A 22,109-nucleotide genomic window follows, 5' to 3' on the forward strand; every position below is an offset into this window, starting at 1 on the left:
ATTGTATCCATATTACTCCTCACAATTTTATTCTAGACATGTTACCCCCTATCTACCAGTCACCCCATGTACCCTAATCTTTTATATTGTCACTGAAATTATATGAAGAACAAAAGCTACCGTTCCTAGCAAAAGTTGGCATCTAAACAAAATAGATAAGCACACATGTTTTTCTATACTTTCACAAGTACCATGAGTGTAAATAGGCTAAAAAACCAAACTACGAAAAACATGAATAGAAGGAAAAGGAAAATAAAAGAAGGGTAAGACTACGAAACCAAAACAAAAGGAACACTATAAATAGATGCAGCTGATGCTGGGATTTTCTACTATTCGCCTGACTGGAGCAGATAACTATAGCTAGTAGTCTAGTGCATTTTTCTGGGATTCTCAAGCCTGCCACGAAGAAGAAGAAGAAGAATAAAACAAGTCAACATGGGCATCCATGGAAGCCTCAGCTCAGACCAGCTTAACATCTTCAATACCCAAGGTAATAATCCCACATCATCTATTTTGTTTTTGGTGGTCTAAGTAATAATTTATATGGGCTTTTAATTTATGAACAATAGAGCTGATGGAAGATTTGATTCTTGATTAATTTGAATGCTGTCTGATACTAACAGGGTACTTGGTGATGGAATCATTTTCAAGCCCAGAGGAGATAGAATCCATGAGGAAAAGAATGGATGATTTGCTTGATGAATTTGACCCTTCTACAACTTCCACTATTTTTTCCACCAAAACCCACGTAAGAATTGTTAAAACTATGATTGGCAGCTAATCAAGTTTTGATTTTTTTTTTTTTTGGGTTGCTTTGATTTTAATTGATTTTTTTTTTCTGGGATTTGTTTGTTTGTTTAGCAACATGCTACAAATGACTACTTCTTTGAAAGTGCTGAGAAGATTTCATTCTTCTTTGAAGGTATTGTGGTTGTTGACTCGTGAGCTATTGTCCTTCTGTTGATCCACTAATTCCATTTTCGTCTTTTATTTGAATTTAATGTGTTTGGGAGGATAAACAGGAAAATCGTATGTGGAATTGAAGTAAAGTAGAAATTTTTTAAGTTTAGATGCCCTTTTTTGGTTTGTTCCGATTATTCCTGATGAAATTTATACGGTTCACAAGTGGGCTACTTACCTAATTATTCATGTTTTCATTGGATATTGTAGAAAAGATACTGCTGGTTTCATGGAAATAGACTTCTCTCATCCTACTGTTTTTCCTTTTCTTCTCAAACTTTTTCCACCCCTCCCTTTCCTTCTCCACAAGTCTCTTCTCCTGTCCTTCCGACAAAAAACCCACTGACTTTTGATGCACACCTACCAAGGCCCAACACTGGTGATTTGCCTGTTAAGGGTATTAGATAATCAGATGCAATTTAAACATTATAAAATATTTTTTCTTTGCTTTCAATAAGTCTCTTGATATCTGCTAATGGGTATACTGTACTTTGCAGTAGTCTTGATAGAAGTGCCTTGAACTTGACTTGTTGATTTGCATTTCATGTGTTGTATAGTATGCTGATAAAAGTTGCTTTGCAGAGAAAGCATTTGATGAGGATGGTAACTTGAAGCAACCGAAGAAACTCTCAATCAACAAAGTTGGACATGGTATGCTATGAAGGAACTTTGTGCTTATTTAATTAATTTATACTGGCATTGAAAAATATTTTAACAATAAGTATTGTTTTGCAGCCTTAGATGAGCTTGATCCGGTATTTAAGAAGTTCTCTAGGTCAGATAAGCTGTCTGGGTTGTTGCTTTCATTGGGTTACAAAAAACCAGTTATTATCCAATCCATGTACATCTTTAAGGTATTCCTTTCATTGTTATTATTGAAATGCAAGTAGCTTTCATTAATGGTATTAGCTTCATTGTGAATGAAGAATGCATGCTGTGCTACTTCCAAATTCCAATAGTTACAAAAGGAGTGAATCTTAAGTTTTTGAAAGGTTTCTTGTCAAAAGTCCTTATCTTTCTGCATTTATATTTGGACAATACTAGGATATATGTTTGAAAAGTTCTATACTTTAATGTGTTTCAAGGAAGAAGTCTTCATGCAGTATCCATCGTTTTTTCTGACATTCCTCTCCCGACCTAAGGCATAACTGAAATGGATGTAATTCTCAGTAAATGATGCACAAACTTTGGATGGCTTATATTTTGAAGACTCAAAAATAACTTTGAAGCCTAATTTTTTCACTGGTAATGAATAGTTAATTTTAAACATTTTTAATTAACATGGAAGTTTTTCTGTTAAAGTGATGCCAATTGACCTGATGACTTTCTTCGATTTAGATGCTGATGTTATCGTGCATGCTTGGTTTCTCGTCATAACATTTTAAACTTTAATTTCAGCAACCAGGTATTGGAGGTGAAGTAGTGCCGCACCAGGATAACTCCTTCCTCTATACTGAACCATCAACTTGCACAGGGCTGTGGCTTGCTTTAGAAGATGCAACACTCGTAAATGGTTGCCTTTGGGCCATTCCTGGATCCCATAAAAGTAACAATCTTCCTCTATTTAGTTTTTATTTCTTTCCCAGAAGCATACCAAATCAAGCCATAAAGAATATTTGATTGTTTACAGATGGCCTTGTGAGGAGATTCACTAGAGATGAGAATGGTGTACATTTTGATAAGCCATCTCCATCCTATGACCAAAAAGATTTTGTTCCTGTTGAAGTGAAAGCAGGGTCTTTGGTAGTCATTCATGGAGATCTTATCCACCAAAGGTAACTTTCTCAGGAACTTGAACAATGATTAGTGGTTAAGTAAGAAGAAAATTCTGATCTTTGTTGAGTATAGATGTTTAATTAACATAGTTTATTCCATGCCTTCATCATGATTTTTTATTTTAACTTATTTGGTCTACAGTTTTGAGAATCGGTCATCACAATCAAGACATGCTTACAGTTTACATGTGGTGGATACTGATGGTTGCAGATGGGCACAAGATAATTGGTTAGTGACTGCAGATGCCCGTATTTTAATTCCTTACTCTACCATGACTGTGATTTTTATCTGGGCACACCTTTAGTGTTGATTGTTTTGATTCTTTGCTTTACATTCCAGTCTAAAGGTTTGGAAGATCCAGGTTAAATTTTCCTGTAATGGTTATGGAATTCAAGAATAATTATAATGGCATGTCTTCTTATAAAATTGTATATTAACAGCATATAGATGAGAGCTACAATCAGTTAAAGATGGCTTTCTTACCTGTGTTGCCAGTTCTAAAATTCATTGGGCGCTTTATGCTCTTTTTGTTTTTTTCTCTGTTAAATTATCATGTGGTCCTTCTTCTTGAAGTTAATCTTATCGATCAATATATCTTAAGATATTGAGTATAGAGCAGCCTACAGTACTTATACGGCGAGAACAACATTGCTGTTGGTCTGAAAATAGGACTTGTGGTTCAGTTTGTGAGGCAATATCAAGAGTAGGACTTCATTGTCATTCTTGTATTTTTATTTAGAGTGAATGGCCCAAAAGGTCACTAAACTATTAAAAATGGCACCCTCTGGTCACTAAACTTTTTTTGTGGCCGAAAAGGTCACTAAACTCGCAAAAACTCTCCAGCGAAGTCATTTTACCGAATTTCAGCGGTTCCTCATCCGGTAACAGGGTCAATATGGAGTGGAGGAATATAGTAAAGGGGCAAAAATGTCAAACAAAATATGGTCAACCTTTTTTTCTCTCGCAAGTCGTGCCTTAGATCTAGAAATTAGCTGAGTCCTCTTTTCATTTGTTGAAAGACAAATCTTCTCTCATCTATTCAAGGAAAAATCTCCTTCCATTTCATCCTGTCCAATGACTCATGGCAAGACGCAAAAGGTATCACAGAAAGAGTCCATTCATGAGTGAAGACAGGATCTCAGATATCTGCTGGCTTATTGATGACATTCTCTCCTGCCTGTCTTCTGGCCCAAAGGAGTGGAGACAAGATAAGAAAGAGTATAAGCTCGATCCGCCTTCACTTCACTTACACAATTTTTTGAGTTAGACCTAACCTAAGATGGACTCAGAGGACAAGAGTTCCAACTATGGAACTATCGAATCAAAGAAACGAGAGCTCTACTCTATCTACGCTATTGCCCGATCATAGCTGTCTTTTGGGAGTAGTGATCCCCATTCGAGTAGGGCAAAAGAGGACAAGCGGAGGAGAAGAGCTAGCCCGGTGACTAGGAGTCTTCATCCCAGTCCAATCGAACAAAGGCGCTAGCCAGTGTATTATAAGATAAGGGAAGATGAAGAGAATGAAGCTGTTGTGCGATTTCCTGACATTGTTTGCAGTCCACATGATCCTTCCCAGGCACAATGAGTGAAGATAGAGGCCTCACGTTCACCATGTTGATGCCGATTCTTTGCTGGAATGGGTCAGTCTCAATTTCTGTGGATGTCTCGGCGATCTGGAATTCTCCTTTATCGAGCGCCGATTGAATTAGGTTCCTGAAAGCCAAACAACCGTTGCATTGGGGGGCACAATTGAGATTCCATTTCGGGAGTTATCATAGACGAACTGTACGACATAACATTTTTGCATTTCGTATTAACATTTTCAGATTTTGCACTATCTTTTACCAACATTCTTCTTCACCAAAATAAATTTTTTAATAACTTACCATACATCGTGTACGGGTCAGCATACTCATCCCTCGGTCGCTTCACCCACTGCATTGAAATCACCAGCTTCACAATTTCCTCGGCTACTCTTGTTTTTGAGATGGGTTTAGGCTGTAACTCGAAGAGGTTTGCTATTCTGATTTGGTTTACAGGTGGTCAAAGTCACTTTTTTTACTGCCGGAGAAGACGAAGTCAATCTATGGGTTCAAAAATGGTTTGGGATTGAGACAATCTATGGCTTCACCTATTCCAATAATCTTTCGGACATTTTTGCCCCTTTACTATATTCCTCCACTCCATATTGACCCTGTTACCGGATGAGGAACCGCTGAAATTCGGTAAAATGACTTCGCTGGAGAGTTTTTGCGAGTTTAGTGACCTTTTCGGCCACAAAAAAAGTTTAGTGACCAGAGGGTGCCATTTTTAATAGTTTAGTGACCTTTTGGGCCATTCACTCTTTTATTTAACAAAGATTTGTTAATTGAATACTTAAGAAAATGAAGGTGTTTTTGATAGTGTACAGAGATGTGAAATCCAGAAACAGGTAAGCTTTAGTAGCAGAAACACTAGGAACAATCCTGTGGTAGTCTTTCTTTAAGAATTTATTTATCCACATTCTGTAGGCTCATAGATGTCCCAGTATATTCCTCAGTGTGAATTTCAGAGGAAGAGAATAAATTCCCCATATTTTTATTCATCAATCGTAAGGGTATATATACAGGTATAGACATCCTATAATAGGAAGATATCCTATTACAATAAATCAGTCCTCTAATTCCTATAATTTAGGCTACAAACTAGCCTACATTTGTTAGCTATCTAATCCCTACAAATCAGCCTATATCAATCTGTGACAGCTATCTAATCCCTACAAATCAGCCTATATCAATCTGTGACAGCTATCTAATCCCTACAAATCAGCCTGCATATAATCTGTAACACTCCCCCTCAAGCTGGAGCATAGATATTAATCATGCCCAGCTTGTTACATAGATAATCAATCCGGACCCCGTTAAGAGCTTTTGTGAATATATCACCTAATTGTTCTCCAGTCTTCACATAACCTGTAGTGATCAAACCTTGTTGGATCTTTTCACGAACGAAATGACAATCAATCTCAATGTGTTTCGTTCGTTCATGAAAGACTGGATTGGAAGCAATGTGAAGTGCAGCTTGATTATCACACCATAGCTTGGCAGGTACTGAGACCTTAATTCCTACTTCACTAAGGAGCTGATATACCCATATGACTTCACACACAGACTTGGCCATAGCTCTATATTCAGCTTCCGCACTGGATCGTGAGACGACATTCTGTTTCTTACTCTTCCATGAGACCAAATTTCCCCCAACAAAAACACAATATCCTGAAGTAGATCTCCTATCTTCCTTACACCCTGCCCAATCTGAATCTGAAAAATATTCAATCCTAGTATGACCATGATTGCCATATAGGATTCCACGTCCAGGAGCACATTTTAAATAGTGCAAAACTTGTTCGACTGCTTTCCAATGGTCAACAGTTGGTGAGGACATATATTGGCTTAACACACTCACTGAATAAGCAATATCAGGACGTGTCACAGTAAGATAATTCAACTTTCCGATTAGTCTTCTGTACCTCTCAGGATCTGCACACAATTCACCTTCTTTGGTTAATTGTAAATTAGGAACCATTGGGGTACTACATGGTTTAGCACCCAACTTTCCCGACTCCGACAGTAAATCAAGTACATACTTTCTCTGTGATAGAAAGATTCCCTTCTTACTCCTGCTAACTTCAACTCCCAAGAAATACTTTAACATCCCCAAGTCTTTGGTATAGAACTGAGTATGAAGAAAGGACTTTAGAGACGAAATTCCGCTAGAGTCGCTACCTGTGATTACAATATCATCCACATATACAACTAACAGAATAATACCTCCATTAGAGTGTCTATAGAAAATAGAATGATCTGACTTGCTTTTCTGCATCCCAAATTTCTCAATAGCTTGGCTAAATTTTCCAAACCAAGCCCGAGGACTCTGTTTCAAACCATATAGAGATTTTTGCAGACGACAGACTTTCCCTTTCCCATACCCCCCTTGAGCAACAAAACCAGGTGGTTGCTCCATATATACCTCCTCCTGAAGATCACCATGAAGAAAGGCATTCTTGATGTCTAACTGATGCAGAGGCCAGTCATAAGCTGCAGCAAGGGAGATAAACAACCTGACCGAAGCAAGTTTAGCAACAGGAGAAAAAGTATCATGATAATCCACCCCATAAATTTGAGCATATCCTTTAGCAACAAGTCGAGCTTTCAATCGAGAAATGGAGCCATCAGAATTCATTTTGACAGTAAACACCCATTTACATCCAATGGCTTGTTTACCTGCAGGTAAGGTAACCAAAGTCCATGTACCATTGACATCTAGAGCATTCATTTCCTCAATCATAGCAGTCCGCCATCCGGGATGAGCTAATGCCTCTCGAACAGTCTTAGGTACAGAAACAGTGTCTAGGGATGTAAGAAAAGCACAAGAAGAGGAAGACAAATGATGGTAGGAAACAACTGAAGAGATTGGATAAGTACATGCACGTTTACCTTTTCTGTGAGCAATAGGGAGATCAAGATCATCGTTGGCAGCCGGATCTGATGACAAAGAGACTGGTTCATCAGGACATGATTCTGGAGACTCAAGGACCAAGTCAGAACTGGGCTGATGTGCCCGACGTGAGTAGGTATATTTGATGGGAGGCTTAACCGGTGTAGAAGGAGGCGGACCCAAATTTGGTATGACACTATAGATTAACAAATCATCATCCTCCCCTGGACTCACAGAACTTGAAGAGCCTGAAGATGAAGATAAAGGTGTTTGTTCCAAAAAAGTAACATCAGCAGACACAAGATACTTACCAAGACTAGGACAATAACAACGATACCCTTTTTGCATGCGAGAATAACCCAGAAACATACACTTTAAGGACTTAGGATCAAGTTTTGTAACTTGAGGACGAACATCCCGAACAAAACAAGTACAACCGAATATCTTTGGTTCTATAGGAAACAACCGTTTATTTGGAAATAGAGTGTGGAAATGAGTATTACCAGACAAAACAGAGGAAGGCATACGATTGATTAGAAAACAAGCAGTAGATAGAGCATCAGCCCAGAAACATTTAGGAACCTTCATTTGAAATAACAAAGCTCGAGCAGTTTCAAGAAGGTGTCTATTCTTTCTCTCGGCAACCCCATTTTGAGAAGGGGTGTCAACACAAGAGGTCTGATGAAGAATACCCTGCTCAATCATGTATTTCTGAAAACTGCTTGAAACATATTCTTTTGCATTATCACTTCGCAAAATTTGTACAGGTTTACCAAATTGGGTTCGAATTTCAGCACAAAAGGAAGAAAAGTGAAGAAATAGTTCTGAGCGACTTTGCATCAAATAAAGCCATGTCATTCTAGAATAATCATCCACAAAGGTAACAAAATATCTGAAACCAGTTTTAGAGGTAACTGGACAAGGACCCCAAACATCAGAATGTACTAACTCGAAGGGAGCAGTAGCTCGCTTATTGATTCTAGGACTAGAACTAAGACGATGATGTTTAGCAAACTGACAAGACTCACAATCTAATGAAGTAATGTTTGAAAACTGAGGACAAAGTTTCTTCAACATAGAAAGCGAAGGATGACCCAATCGACAATGTGCTTCAAAAGGAGAGATTGTTCCAGCACAAGCTATAGACCCTGGTTTCGGTGTATCAAGAATGTAGAGACCGTCAGACTCATGTCCCTCACCAATAATCTTCTTCGTCATGAGATCCTGAAATGAACAATAACCAGGAAAAAATGAGACACAACAATTAAGAGCACGAGTAAGTTTGCTGACAGAAATCAGATTAAAAGATAGTTGTGGTAGACTCAGAACAGATGATAAATGGAGAGATGATGTGGGCTGAGTGGTTCCAGACCCAATAACACTGGATGTTGAACCATCGGCTAAAGTAACAGGAGTGATAGATTTATGTGGCTGAAAGTTAGAAAGTAAACTAGGATTACCTGTCATGTGATCAGTAGCACCAGAATCAATGACCCATTTTGGAGAAGAGGAAACAAGACATGCATTGGGTTTACCTGTCTCGACAGGAGCAGTAACATGACCAGATGGCTGTTTCACTGTTTCTTGAAACTGAGTCAATCTAGCATACTCATCCGCAGATATTGTAACATGCTTGTCAGAGGTCGCACAACTAGATGCAATATGGGCAGAGTGAGCCTTCTTATACTGCAGCTTCCGACAGTCTCGCTTGATATGACCTGGTTTATGACAGTAGTGACATACAATCTCTCCTTGCTCCTGTCCATGATTGCTAGTATTCTTATCAGAGTGGTTGGGCCCCGACCCCATGCTCGTACTGGTGCCATTACTCTTGTAGTGTTGTCTTCCTGAATCAGCTGTGGTAGTTCGGCTAAGAAGAACACTGTTAGGCTGAGTAGATAGAACAGGTAATGTATTCTCTGTACGGAGAACCCTTCGAAAAGCATCTTCTAGACTGGAAATTTCTGAACCGGAAAGAATTTGAGATTTAGCAGTCTCAAATTCAGACGGAAGACCGGCTAGAAAACTCATAACCGCCATCTTCTCTCGCTGATTTCGTTGTTCCTCCACATCACAACTGAAGGGAAGCAGCATATTGAGCTCTTCATATGTTTTCTTGAAGTCCATAAAATAACTGGTGAGAGACTTGTCTCCTTTATCTGCCCTGTAAAAATCCTTGCAAACATCATAGATACGAGAGAAATTTCCTGTTCCAGAATATAAGAACTGTAAATAGTTCATTAATTGTTTTACTGTCTTACAATGAGTAACCAGACCGACCATCTCACTATCAATAGAATTACGGATCTGTATATACAAGCGAGCATCCTCTCTCATCCAAGACAATTTAGAGTCATCCGTAGGTGGATCATCAGTCAGATGGCCATCCATAGAAATACTGAGCAGATATAATTCAATAGTATTGTTCCAATCAAGAAAATTAATTCCAGTTAACTTATGTTCCGTGATTTTTGAAACCAGCGGAACTATATCAGAAACAACTCCAGGCTTTTTGTCAGACATAATTGCTAAGAAAATTCAACAAGATAACAGATTACCCACAAGAAAAACCTGTTGTAGCCAAGTCCCACACCTAGATCGATGTTGACCCACAAACAGGTATGCAAATAGCGTCGAGAGACAGAGGAGAGGTGCTGGGTTCTGACCAATCGGTACTACGTACCTCCCTGAGTTGGCGGTGTCTATAAAGGAACCTCTAAAGCCTGTACCTTGAATATGGCAGCAGCTTCCCTCACACCCAACAACCCAGAAAAAAAAAAATTTATGAACAAACCTTGCTCTGATACCATGTGAATTTCAGAGGAAGAGAATAAATTCCCCATATTTTTATTCATCAATCGTAAGGGTATATATACAGGTATAGACATCTTATAATAGGAAGATATCCTATTACAATAAATCAGTCCTCTAATTCCTATAATTTAGGCTACAAACTAGCCTACATTTGTTAGCTATCTAATCCCTACAAATCAGCCTATATCAATCTGTGACAGCTATCTAATCCCTACAAATCAGCCTGCATATAATCCGTAACACTCAGAAATAATGATTTGCCAAGTAGTTGGAATCTTTTTGAATAAGACAAATTTTGATTATTTCATTCTTTCTTTAGCTCCTTCTCTTCCTTCACATTCCCTTTCTTGCTTGCTTTGATGCCAAGCTAGCTCATGATTAGCTGAAAAAGAATTGATTTAATGTCCATTCAATACATAAACTCTTAACTTCACACGCTATTCTATCCAATGACTATAGACTAATGCCTTGTGGAAGTTTTGGTGAATTTTTATAAACATCCTGATAATGCTTTTTAGTTTTATTTATGTGGGATATAAATTGTGCTAACTCCAAGACAACCCCCCCCCCCCCCCCCAAACAAAAAAAAAAAAAAAAGAAAGAGTAAAAGGACACTTTACAGAGCATCACTCAGTGATATCATAGGATGATGCATGAGAAAAAACTAGGCGTGTCACTAGATGATGTACAATTAGAGAACAAAAAGCTTTCTTGCCAAGCTCCAGTTTCTTAATATGCTAATCATCTTGACATAAATAGATAATAGTGAAACAAAAACCAAAATTTGAGAGATGATACCAGTAATGTAGGAAGGGGCAACTGCACACTTCCCGTAGGTTCCCTGAACCTTTAGAATATGCTAGGTGATTTGCTACAAATTCTAATTGGTTCCCTTAGTATATCAAAAGAGTTCTATTTCTGATCCACAATGCAAACTCTGGCTCCACTTGCTTTGTGATACTCTGTGATTGTGTAAAGAGTGCTGATGTACTTGCCTTTTATTAGTGTATGAATCAGAAATTTTGCAGTGCATGTGGATATTTTACACAGAGAATGTACAATTCAACAGTTTTGATAGTATTTCCTCTCGTCTTCATGTAGATATTTATAAATACTAGACCTTGTGAATTTGCTTTTCAAGTCTCGTGGACATAAACCGTCATGAATAGTTTGTATTAGTCTCATGACACTTGACAAAAGGTTCAAGTCGGGTGCAACTGGCTTAAATAATGTGCTGCAATTACTTGCCCATTTTTAGTAATATATCTGAAAGTGTAGTTACAGTTGCACCATATCTTATTAACCAAAGCTCCTGACGATGTGATGGAATATTTGCGCAATTTCATTTCAGAAAGATAACTACATCTTTTCGTGGTTTTGGACCAATTAGCATAACATTAAGACTTTGTGGACTTGAATTCTGCTAACAACTGTTACTCTGATCTTCTTTTGTTTATCGGTTTCAGCTCAACTAAAAGATTAGAAGTTGAAAGTTGACGACCACTACTTCAATTACTTGCTTTCTTTCATGTGACTTTCTGTTGCCTTTCCCTGTCCTGTAATCTATGTTAGTATGATCAAGTCATTACTGGCTGTTCACACTAATAGGAAAATGATCAAGATCTTACCCTTTTTCCTTAGCAAAGTTGAGATAAAACGGTGTTTATATCTGTAATTAGTAATTTGCTAACTACCAGTGCCATTTTTGGTCCTGATAGCCTGCTGAACTCTCAAAATTAACTTTTACTGGCCACTTTACGTGCATCCTAACATCCTTTCCTTTGATAATTGATACTGTAATTTGCCTAACATTTGTTTATGCAATTGTTCCTTTTCAGGATAAGGAGAAAAGTAGATCCAGAGCCCATTTATGGATGATGGATTTTGGCCTGACTGAACATATTTGCAGTTTGCATAATAATCTGAAGCCGGCCTGTGTATTATTAGTTGTAACCTCGTTTAGTGCTCCCATGGATGTAAGATGGAGTCATTTCTTGCACAATGCGAACTACACTTGACTTTGGTTGATTGTCTGATCTACAATAGAAGAACTTTTTTGGAACAGGACTCTCTGCAATTGCACCATATAATTAATGATCCGGATGGAATAATCTGAATTTGAGTGGATGGAGTTAATTGTCCAAAACTACCTTCTGTGAGTAAAGAAATTTGTTGTATTTTTTGTACGTTACTATTCTAATGTCTATACTTACAGTCTTAGTATTTAGATATATTGCGCACACATAATATAGTATAATTGAAATTGACAATTGCAAATGTCTGCAGCAGATTTGTTTCGAATCTGGGTAGAAAAGGAACATCACATAATAGTAAATAGTACACTTGTGGCAGATTGAGGATTATTGTACGATGCATTATTATCACAAAACAAAATATTTAACTTAGGGTGCCGTTGATAAAACTGTTAAATTACTATATTGATTTTAGAGTCAGAATATGTTAAAGTTACTAAATTGTTAAGTACTAAATTTAATACATTTGAGTGTACATCACATTAAGTAATAAGTGAAAAGCTTAGTTTGTCACTTGTTTTTTGCTATGTTTTCAGACTCAGCTCAGGTATTGACTCTGTTAAACTCAGGGATTAGGAATTAATAGGTTCAATCGGGGATCGATTCGGATGATGTCATAAATATAATTTATTTAAAATTTAAAATATTGTATGTATAATACCTAAGAGCATGTTTATATCAATAAAGGCATATTCATATATATTTGATGTTTCAAACACTTTTAACAAGAAAATACAAAAAAAATTAGAATGATAAGCAGTTTATATTATTCAATGAACATTAACAAGTTTAAAATTAAAATTATGGACTTGATTAAAAATAACGCCAACTTTAGGGTAACATTTATAAAGTATGAAATATTTGACGTATATTAATAGTTTTTAATAACCTAGAGGTCAAAACATAATATTCAAAATGTTCTGACCCCTCATCATACTTTCCCATTTCTTCCTCTACTGCTGACGCATTCCATAGGGCACAACTATCGGAGTTTCATTTCATCCTCCTTTCACTCCTGCCATTTTGCAACTCCTTTCTTCTTTTTTTTTTTTTTTAATTTCATTTTCATTCTTATTTTGTTAGTTATTCATTCTCAAACTCATGAAACATCAAGCTTTTATCTGTTTTCTTCAAACTTTTCTCTTCTCCACTCCCTTTTTTGCACTTTTTGGATCTTTTCTTCTTTTGAATACAAGATCTAAAATTAGATCTTGTTTAAAAAAAGATTAAAGCATTGATTTTTGATGGTTAAATTGAAGTGAAAGAGTGAAAATGGATTTACAGAGGAGGGGAGAGGTCACAAGAATTTGGAATTAGAGGTAAGGAAGGGAAAAAAAAATTGGGTTATTATCACTTTACCCCCTTAACGTTTGGTGCTACTATCAATTTCCCCCTTAACGTTATCTTTTAGTCACTTTACCTCCAAAACTAACGGTCAAACTTGATGAAGTTTGTTAATTAAAGTGAAAAGACATGTTTAACCTTTAAAATTATAATCACTTTACCCCCATAAAATATAGTCTCATTATCAATTTATCCCATAAAGTTATTTTTTAGACAATTTATCCTACCATTAAACTAATTTAGCAAGTTAAAAAACTTCAAAAAAAATACCCTCCTCTTTGCATAATAAAAATAATAAAAAATTTAGAGTGACTCTTCTCTTTTTTAGTATCAAGAAAAAAAGTCAAAGTATTAATTGCTTTCTTCTTGGCAATCTTATTAATATTGAAAAAAAAATAGAAAGATGGAGAGGGGGAGGGGAAGAGAGAGAGCTCAATTCTTTTTTAAAAATTACAAATAAGAAAGAATTAAATACTTTTATTATTTTAAAATTTTTTCACTTTTTTGTTTACGACCAAATTTCAATTCTAATCTCGACAATCTTAAAGTAATACGATAATGTTAGACTTTTCTTTATTTTCTTTATTTTTGCAAAATCTAATTTTTTGTCTCCTTCTTTCATTAATAAGTGTGAAAAAAAAAATTTGAGAAACCCCTTTTATTTTTATGTTTTTCGATCTCATAAAATGAAAAAAAGGAAGAATAACCATTCCAACTTTTTTATTTTTAATTATATATAAAAAAGGGTAAATATATTTAAAACTTTTTGACCATACTAGTTTGATTAATGATGAGATAAAATACTTAGAAAATAATGTTAGAAACTAAAGTGATTGTATCACTATAATCCAAACGAATAAAGTGATAATAAAAATGTAGTAATGTTATAAAATAAAAGGGTATTTTTGTCCAAAATTTCTTAATATGTTGAGTTGAATTACTTATGAGGGTAAAGTGACAAAAAGATAACGTTAGGGGGTAAACTGATAGTAGTGATATAGTTTAAGGGGGTAAAGTGATAATAACTCAAAAAAATTCAACAAAAAGGAAGATAAGAAAACTCGATTTTTACCCGTTCTTCCGATTTCCGATCAAACCTGATTTTTTTACCAAGTTTGATCGAGTTTTTACCACCCTAAGTTTTTAAAATAACTCAGACAGAACACTTGACCGGTTCTCAATTTAACTGGTTGGTCTAGTCCGAGTTTAAAACATGGGTTTTTTTGGAGTAAATTTTAATTAGAAAATTCAGTACCACTTAATTCATTCAAATATTTTACTTTTTATTATCAAATACGTCTGAACATCTTAAGATTTAAACCTGTTAAATTTAAAGGGATAATTGCAGAAACCTCCCTTGAGATTTCTGACATTTGCATTGACCTCCCCTGTGGTTTGAAAAATTACACTGACCTCCCCTAAAGTTACTAATCCTTTGCAAATTCAGTCCAAACGATTAAAATATTGTTTTAGAGAGTGAAATTAGAATTTTTTACCAAATTTGTCCTTTGTACTACATGTCCAATGAATGATAAAATACTACAAATCAATTAACAATTAATAAACTTTAAGGAGTATAGTTTATAGGCAATTATGCATTACCTATTTAAAGTACCGACTCTTTATGGGTATTTTACTTTCAAACATTTAATTTAATACAAATATTTACCCTCAAATACATATTTGTATTTACTTTCAAATATTTAATTTTTGTTAAATACAAAAACTACCAATCTCTCTTCCGTAAAAATATTAATATAACACTTTTTCAATTTTAGTTACAAACATTTATGTATTTAATATAAATTAAATGATTCAAAATAAAATACCCATAAAAAGCCAATACTTTACTCATGTAATCGATGAAAGCCATAAAGAATTAATACTTTATAGGTCATTTTTAAAAAAAAATATTTAATTTATATTAAATAAATAACCTACCGATTTCCTTTTTGCAAGAATATTACTGTAACACTTTTTGAAGTTTACTAACAAACATTGATATATTTATCATAAATTAAATGTTTGAAAGTAAAATATCCATAAAAAACCGGTATTTTAAATGAGTAATGCGTGTTTGCCTATAAAGAAGGGTATTTTACTTTCAAACATTTAATTTAATACAAATATTTACACTCAAATATAGATTTGTATTTACTTTCAAATATTTAATTTTTGTTAAATACAAAACCTACCAATCTCTCTTCGGTAAAAATATTAATATAACACTTTTTCAATTTTAGTTACAAACATTTATGTATTTAATATAAATTAAATGATTTAGAATAAAATGCACATAAAGAGCGAATACTTTATTCGTGTAATGAATAAAAGTCATAAAAAATTAATACTTTATGGGCCATTTATTTATTTATTTTTTAAAAATATTTAATTTATATTAAATAAATAGCCTATCGATTTCCTTTTTGCAAGAATATTACTATAACAATTTTTTAATTTTACTTACAAATATTGATATATTTATCATAAATTAAATATTTGAAAGTAAAATACTCGTAAAGAACTGGTACTTTAAATGAGTAATGCGTGTTTGCCCATAAATTATACTCTTTAAAATTTATTAATTGTTAATTGATTTATAGTACTTTGTCATTCATTGGATATGTAGCACAAAGGGTAAATCTGGTACAAAATTCTAATTTCACTCCCTAAAATAATATTTTAATCTTTTGGACTAAAGTTGTACTAATCTCATTTTGCACCATTCAAAGTTTTGAAGGTACGACATAGAGTTTTAGGTACTCGGTTATTGCAAATAGAAAATTAAATGGAGAGATTTACAGGATAAGGTTTCGAATTGAAGGTGCAAAATGAATCCAGGCCACAATTCAGATCTTTTGACCTAACGCGTCATCTTTTCTCCAACTGGAGCCATAGTTACCCCAGAAATCTTTTTAGCAGCATTTGCTTCCCAACCTGAAAACCGAAGTGCAATTAGGGAGAACGGTCCTCCATTTAGGTACAATATTGAGTATGTGGTTAATTAAGATTAGCTTTTGATTGATGTCTGGAGCATTCGAGTTGGTGAAAAGATTATATAATAAATAATTCACACAACATGTACCTCAACTCAAGGCTTAATTCTAACTTCTAATGAGAAAGAATGAGATTATTGAGATCATTAAGATATCAGAGATTTTTTTTTTTTCTAATATGAACACTAAAGGCACAAGATAAGCATACAAGAGAACGCCTAGATAGATTCGCCTCACCTTTTACTGAAAATGTAATATCAGGCCTACTTGTCCAATAAAATTAGAATTTGAGGTCAATAGGGATACAAAATCACTCAAGTTAATTGTAGAACAATTTTAACACATTGGTAATCTTGCTGTTTAGTGATGCACTCTTTTTTAAGGAAAATAAGAATGTTATAGAACCTGTGACTCTGAAATCACACATCATTGTTAGTCACTAATATTCTTAAACATATCTCATTATGTTAAACACATCATTATGTTATCTTAGACACTTTCACGAGTATTCATCATCCTAAGAGATATAAGTGATTATTGAGTGAACATATACATTAACTCTGCCTGTGATGTTACTAGAATCTATTCTTTTACAGATACTCGCATCTGCAAGTTGCTAAAACACCATCCAAAATTGTTCTAGAATTTAAAATATAGAAAGGAGGAGGACATGGGTAGCAAAATGTTCATACCAGCAGAAACATCATATCCTTGGAACTGAAGTTCACGGTACTCTTGGCACAAGGCGCAACGCTCGCAACAGAAATGAAGGATACAATCATGGCATGAGCCTCCCATAATACCGTATTGTTGCCTTATCTTGGTGCGATAGCCCATGCTAACAATCCATGACAAGGACCCATGATTCAACAGGAGTAGACCTAGCAGACAGAAAATGCACCCCATCTGGCAGCAAGCTATATATCAAAAAAGAAAAAGAAAATTAATGATCAATGCATTTCATATCTGATGATAGCTAGCAAGACTAATGATGAACAACTATAAGAAAAGTTCTTGTTTTGCACTTAACAGGATTGGCCTCTATCCACGATCTCAGCAATCCTCCCAAAGGCAACACAAGGGCACCAGCAGGCAAGGCAACCTGTCAAGCCAAAATGTTTATGAACATGAAGCATGGGTTGCATTATAATAGAACAATTAAGACCCTCAGAAACCTTATAGAATGGTATCTATTGGGCATTTGAATTCTTGGACCTTACAGGAACGGCAATCTTCAGTGCAATCACAGAGGCCGGTAGACCAATCGTTGTTCCCATTTCCAGAAGCCATGCTTGGAAAAACTAGTAGGGGTGTGGTAGTAATAGGAAACTAAAATTGATTAGCTAGCAGCTAGAATCTGTATTGAAACACAAGAGGAACCTCGAGTGCACTTAATTTTGCAGGGAATGCTTCCTTTCATAGGCGTTATATATAGAGTCGGTCTAAAGAGAGAGAATCATTTGTAATCCGCCAAAAAAAAATAAAATTTGGCTGTACCACAAAACCATTTACAAAATGGGGTCGTTTCAAAAACTCATCAACGTCCTTGCGAAGATTTTAAGGTATGCCCATGAACGTCGGATTGAACATCTACAGCATGTTAAACATACATAGGCCGTTGCAGTCACCGTCAATACCCAGCTTGTTCCCCATGGTGACAACATAACATCATGGCAAAATGACCCCTTCTAGCTGGTGGAACATAATGGAGAGAGCCAATGGAAACTTTACAGCAAGCGATGCGATGGAGATGAAAAGGAAGTGTAATAGAGAGACAATTTTATGTGCATTGAAAGGCACCTGCAATAATGGTATAGACAAGACATCAATCAAGACAAAGAGTATGCAATTATTGTTGTTAAACCAAACGAGAAGCTCGAAAGCTCGAATGGGCTCAGCTCGATAATGCTCGAACTCGGCTCATTAATTTTAATAAATAAGTCAAGTTCGAGCGAGCTCAAGTCATATGTGATAAACGAGTCGAACTCGAGTCACAAGTCCTATTCATCGAACTGATCTCGAACACACTTCAAGACTTGTCCACTTAGTCGAGCGAGTTCAAACCTGGCTTGATAGAGGCACGAGTCAAATTTGAGAATCAAATACTCGACTCAATTCGACTCGATAACAGCACTAGATGAAATCCCCTAGCTACGGTGGGTTTCTCACCATTTGTCTTTCCATTTATTTATATTCAAATTACTATATAATTTTTTTGAGAATCATCTGATTATGTTATCTTTTCTCGTTTTGATGGTGAATATTGAAAATCGATATTTGCTTTAAGAATACTTGGGCATTCAATTTGCTTGAAATATTTAAATGCTGAAAAATTCATCACATAACAAAGTTTTGCAATGATTAACCAACGAATAAAATTAAGTCAATTTAATATGAATTTCTGCATATAGTTAACATGAGTGATTGAAGTATATTTTGAACGTTGTTGATTTCAAATTCATTTGTTGTAATGTAATGGAGTGGAGAGAATTTATATCTAATTCAATAATAGAGAGGACCTGAGTCCATACTAAGAAAAGATTCTGATTTGGACAAGCTACCTACAAAAGTGGATTTGACAAGGGAATGTATACTTGCCACTCATCTATTTGCACAAGCCTCCCTCTTCCAACCACCAATTTATACATACTAGCATGGTTCTGGCCGCGCTATGCAGCGGCCTACCCACTGGTATAAACAGCTTAATCTGTAACAATGAGGATAATTTCCTAAAACATCATCATGTATATATAGGCTCAAGAGGTAAATACTATGCAAATCACAATAATACATTACATAAACTCAATCATTCATGTCTTAGTAGAATAGATACTTGGATGCCAGCCACAGTTACCTATTAGGAGGCTTAAATAAGCTTCATTGCCTAATGAAGTACAACATTGATGGTTAAACTATTACTAAGTATATTACGATCCATTACTTTTTAAGTCAAAAGAATAATGGATCATAATATAATTCAAAAGATATTGTCTAAGCAATGGAGGAAAGGCAATGAACAAAAGATTTAACAAAAGTACAGAAATAGGCCATATTAGTCTTCCTTTGCTTTAGCTTTCTTGGCTGGACTGTCTTTGATATTTGCAGGTGGACCATACGGTTTTGCAGGTTCTTTGGCAAACTCTTCAGGAGCCTTTGTTGGATGTTTAGCATGTATGTCTGCTGGTAAATCTTCTGGAAACTCAAGGCTTCTTTTTGCTCCACTGGTTGCAGATGTCTGGTTGTCTTTGTAAGAACTGGCTCTAGCAATTTCTTCAAGTACCAACTTTGTGCTTGGTGTGAACAATTGATCCTTTGATGATGTTTCTGCATGCCTTGCTGATGAACTGCCAAGTGCAGAAGAAACTTGAGTGTTTTCTGGAAGTTCCAGTGGAAGGGGACGGTGTGATAGTTCAGCTGCAGTGTAAGCCTTAATGACAGTATTCTTTCTCTGTAGTTGACCTTGGAAGGGAGTCTCATAGGATTTCAGAAAACAGACCACCGTGTACTTTTTCGAGGCATCATTAAGTTCAGTATCTATTTCAAAGCCCTGCACCAGAAAATTTTTTAGTTAGGTTCAGTGAATTCCTTTCTATGTATATTTGTCTGTATGGCTGAATATAAGATAGAAAATTCATACTTACATCTTCTTGTGCTTGCTTAAGCTGCAGTGGAGTGAACTCAATCAATTTTTCAGCATCTTCTCCAGATATAATGCAATGTATTGAGCTCGAAGCATCAGTTATAATAATTGGAATGCGAGCCCTTTAATTGAGTAGAGGAATTAAGATTAATATATGGTAACAAACGCGAATAATGTTTAATTTAGAACCATAAGTTAATGATCTAACCTGAGTTCAACTTCACTTTGCTGTTTTCATGAAGGACAGTGGATGATCCAGTCAATGTCAGCATTCACAATTTTGTGACAATTCGCACAAGCTGTAGTCCAATATTTGGTGAATCCATATGCAAGTTTGATAGTTCCTTGCACCTAAGCTGCCTTTTGCTGAGGCAGGCAACCATGAATGGTATTTGAATGTGAATTAGAGAGAAAATAGTTATATTTAAGCAAAATTTTAGAATAACAATATGCCATTTACAACTGGAAATGATGCCTGAAAATTGCTGATTGCTTTGATAGCTTCTTCATTTGGAGGAGGAAGTAAACAGTTTGCATCATTGTATGTTTTAGCATCAAGAAAATTTGTGATTTCTTCCTTGTTCATACTAAACCTGAACGATTATGTTTAGAGCATAAATAAAAAAGTTACCAGTAAAATAAATTCATAATTTATGAAAAAAATAAAAAGAAAACTATACTTACCATTGCTTGAAAGAGAGGTCATCTGGGAGTGGAGGATTTATCAGAATTCCAGATGAATACCTTGTAGTGAATGACAAAGCTGTAAAAATGATGAAATGTTTTAGTAGTAGAACACATGAAGTACTTAGAAGACAAACAGTAAAGGAATTATAATATATAATGAAAATTTTACTATTGAATGTGGTCACTTTAACACGGAGAGCTATGATTAGAGGAGTAGTGCTAATCATATCTGCTATTTTGCTCCCTTCATCATATTCAAATTCATTCCAGAGAGTCATAAGCATGAGTTTCTTCCTGTCAGATATAAGAAACAGCTGTAACTGCTATCTTTAAGGTAAAATGACTTAATAAAAAGGTAGTGTTCAGGTTTGATTTACTCTTCATTGACTATTATAATGTCTCTAGAAAAAGTATCCGGATCTGTCTGTTTTACTGGTAATGCCTGAATCACAAAGCCTCTGATATCTGAAGTAAAAATATTGATATGAATGTAAGCAACCAATAAAATATCAAATGATTGTCAAGTAAAGTAAAAAATAATGTAAAAAAAAAATTACTGCAAAGATTATCTGAATCAGCATATTTGTGCAGATCAGAGAAGTTTGTTAGCTCAAATAAGCAAGGCAACATAGGTGGCACAGGTTCAGTATAATTTTCAATCAAAGTCTTGTAGTTCAAAATCCAGGAGCATTCATAGGCCCCAACTCTGTATGTTGGGTCAGCAGGAATGACAATTGCATTAGAAACATAATATCTTTGATAAGGCTGCAGAAATTTGCTGAAGACCTTGATGTGTTGTTCATAGGTCACAACAGAAACTTTTGTTCCCTGATTAGGATTAGGAAAAGTTAGTCACAGATATATATTGAGTTATAGCCATACCTATCATGTTGATGGCTAACATCATATTTATGACACAGAAATTAAAATTATAGGAATGAATAGTAGTTAGGTGAGTATTCACTTGCAATGAAACTATAGTTCTGATATGATTAGATGAAACTATGGTTTGTATAGATGAAAAGGTTAACTGCCATAAGTATTTGAATTGCTGCAGTTCATTAGTTTTCTGCAAATTTAGAGAATTAAGATATTGCACTCCCACATGCTGTCTGCTACAGCTGGTCTTCATGACCAGGAGACATATGCATTTTTTCTATCGTTAAGCTTTTACAATTCCACTATCTTTTTACTGTGTGTGTCTTTTGTGAGATGTAATAAGCAATAATGTAACAGGGTAAAGAGAAATTCCATATGTATATGTTTGTGATATACTCATAAGAAAGGTTTATAATGCAAGAATAACTTTCTTATAAGGTGAAATTTTTCGGTATAAGTTTGAAAACTGACTTCTCATTCACTCTTTTTTTTTTTGGTGTCACA

At 35.2% G+C, this 22,109-nt stretch overlaps 2 protein-coding genes across 2 annotated transcripts; one reads left to right on the forward strand and one right to left on the reverse strand.

Moving 5' to 3' along the window:
• The first annotated feature begins 247 nt into the window (after nt 1-247).
• Nucleotides 248-12,212, forward strand: LOC113754029 (phytanoyl-CoA dioxygenase). Its single transcript, XM_027298343.1, has 9 exons — nt 248-490; nt 624-748; nt 862-922; nt 1,543-1,611; nt 1,696-1,814; nt 2,359-2,506; nt 2,591-2,735; nt 2,878-2,964; nt 11,865-12,212. The coding sequence occupies exons 1-9, from the start codon at nt 436-438 to the stop codon at nt 11,902-11,904; spliced, it is 849 nt and encodes a 282-aa protein (XP_027154144.1). The 5' UTR covers nt 248-435; the 3' UTR covers nt 11,905-12,212.
• Nucleotides 12,213-16,094: 3,882 nt separating this feature from the next.
• LOC113753044 (cell number regulator 7-like) lies at nt 16,095-17,809 on the reverse strand. Its single transcript, XM_027297119.1, has 4 exons — nt 17,620-17,809; nt 17,430-17,501; nt 17,092-17,316; nt 16,095-16,340 (listed from the first exon to the last, which is right to left on the reverse strand). The coding sequence occupies exons 1-4, from the start codon at nt 17,687-17,689 to the stop codon at nt 16,267-16,269; spliced, it is 441 nt and encodes a 146-aa protein (XP_027152920.1). The 5' UTR covers nt 17,690-17,809; the 3' UTR covers nt 16,095-16,266.
• Nucleotides 17,810-22,109: the final 4,300 nt, after the last annotated feature.

Source organism: Coffea eugenioides, chromosome 11, assembly GCF_003713205.1.
Source record: "Coffea eugenioides isolate CCC68of chromosome 11, Ceug_1.0, whole genome shotgun sequence".
Taxonomy (NCBI): domain Eukaryota; kingdom Viridiplantae; phylum Streptophyta; class Magnoliopsida; order Gentianales; family Rubiaceae; genus Coffea; species Coffea eugenioides.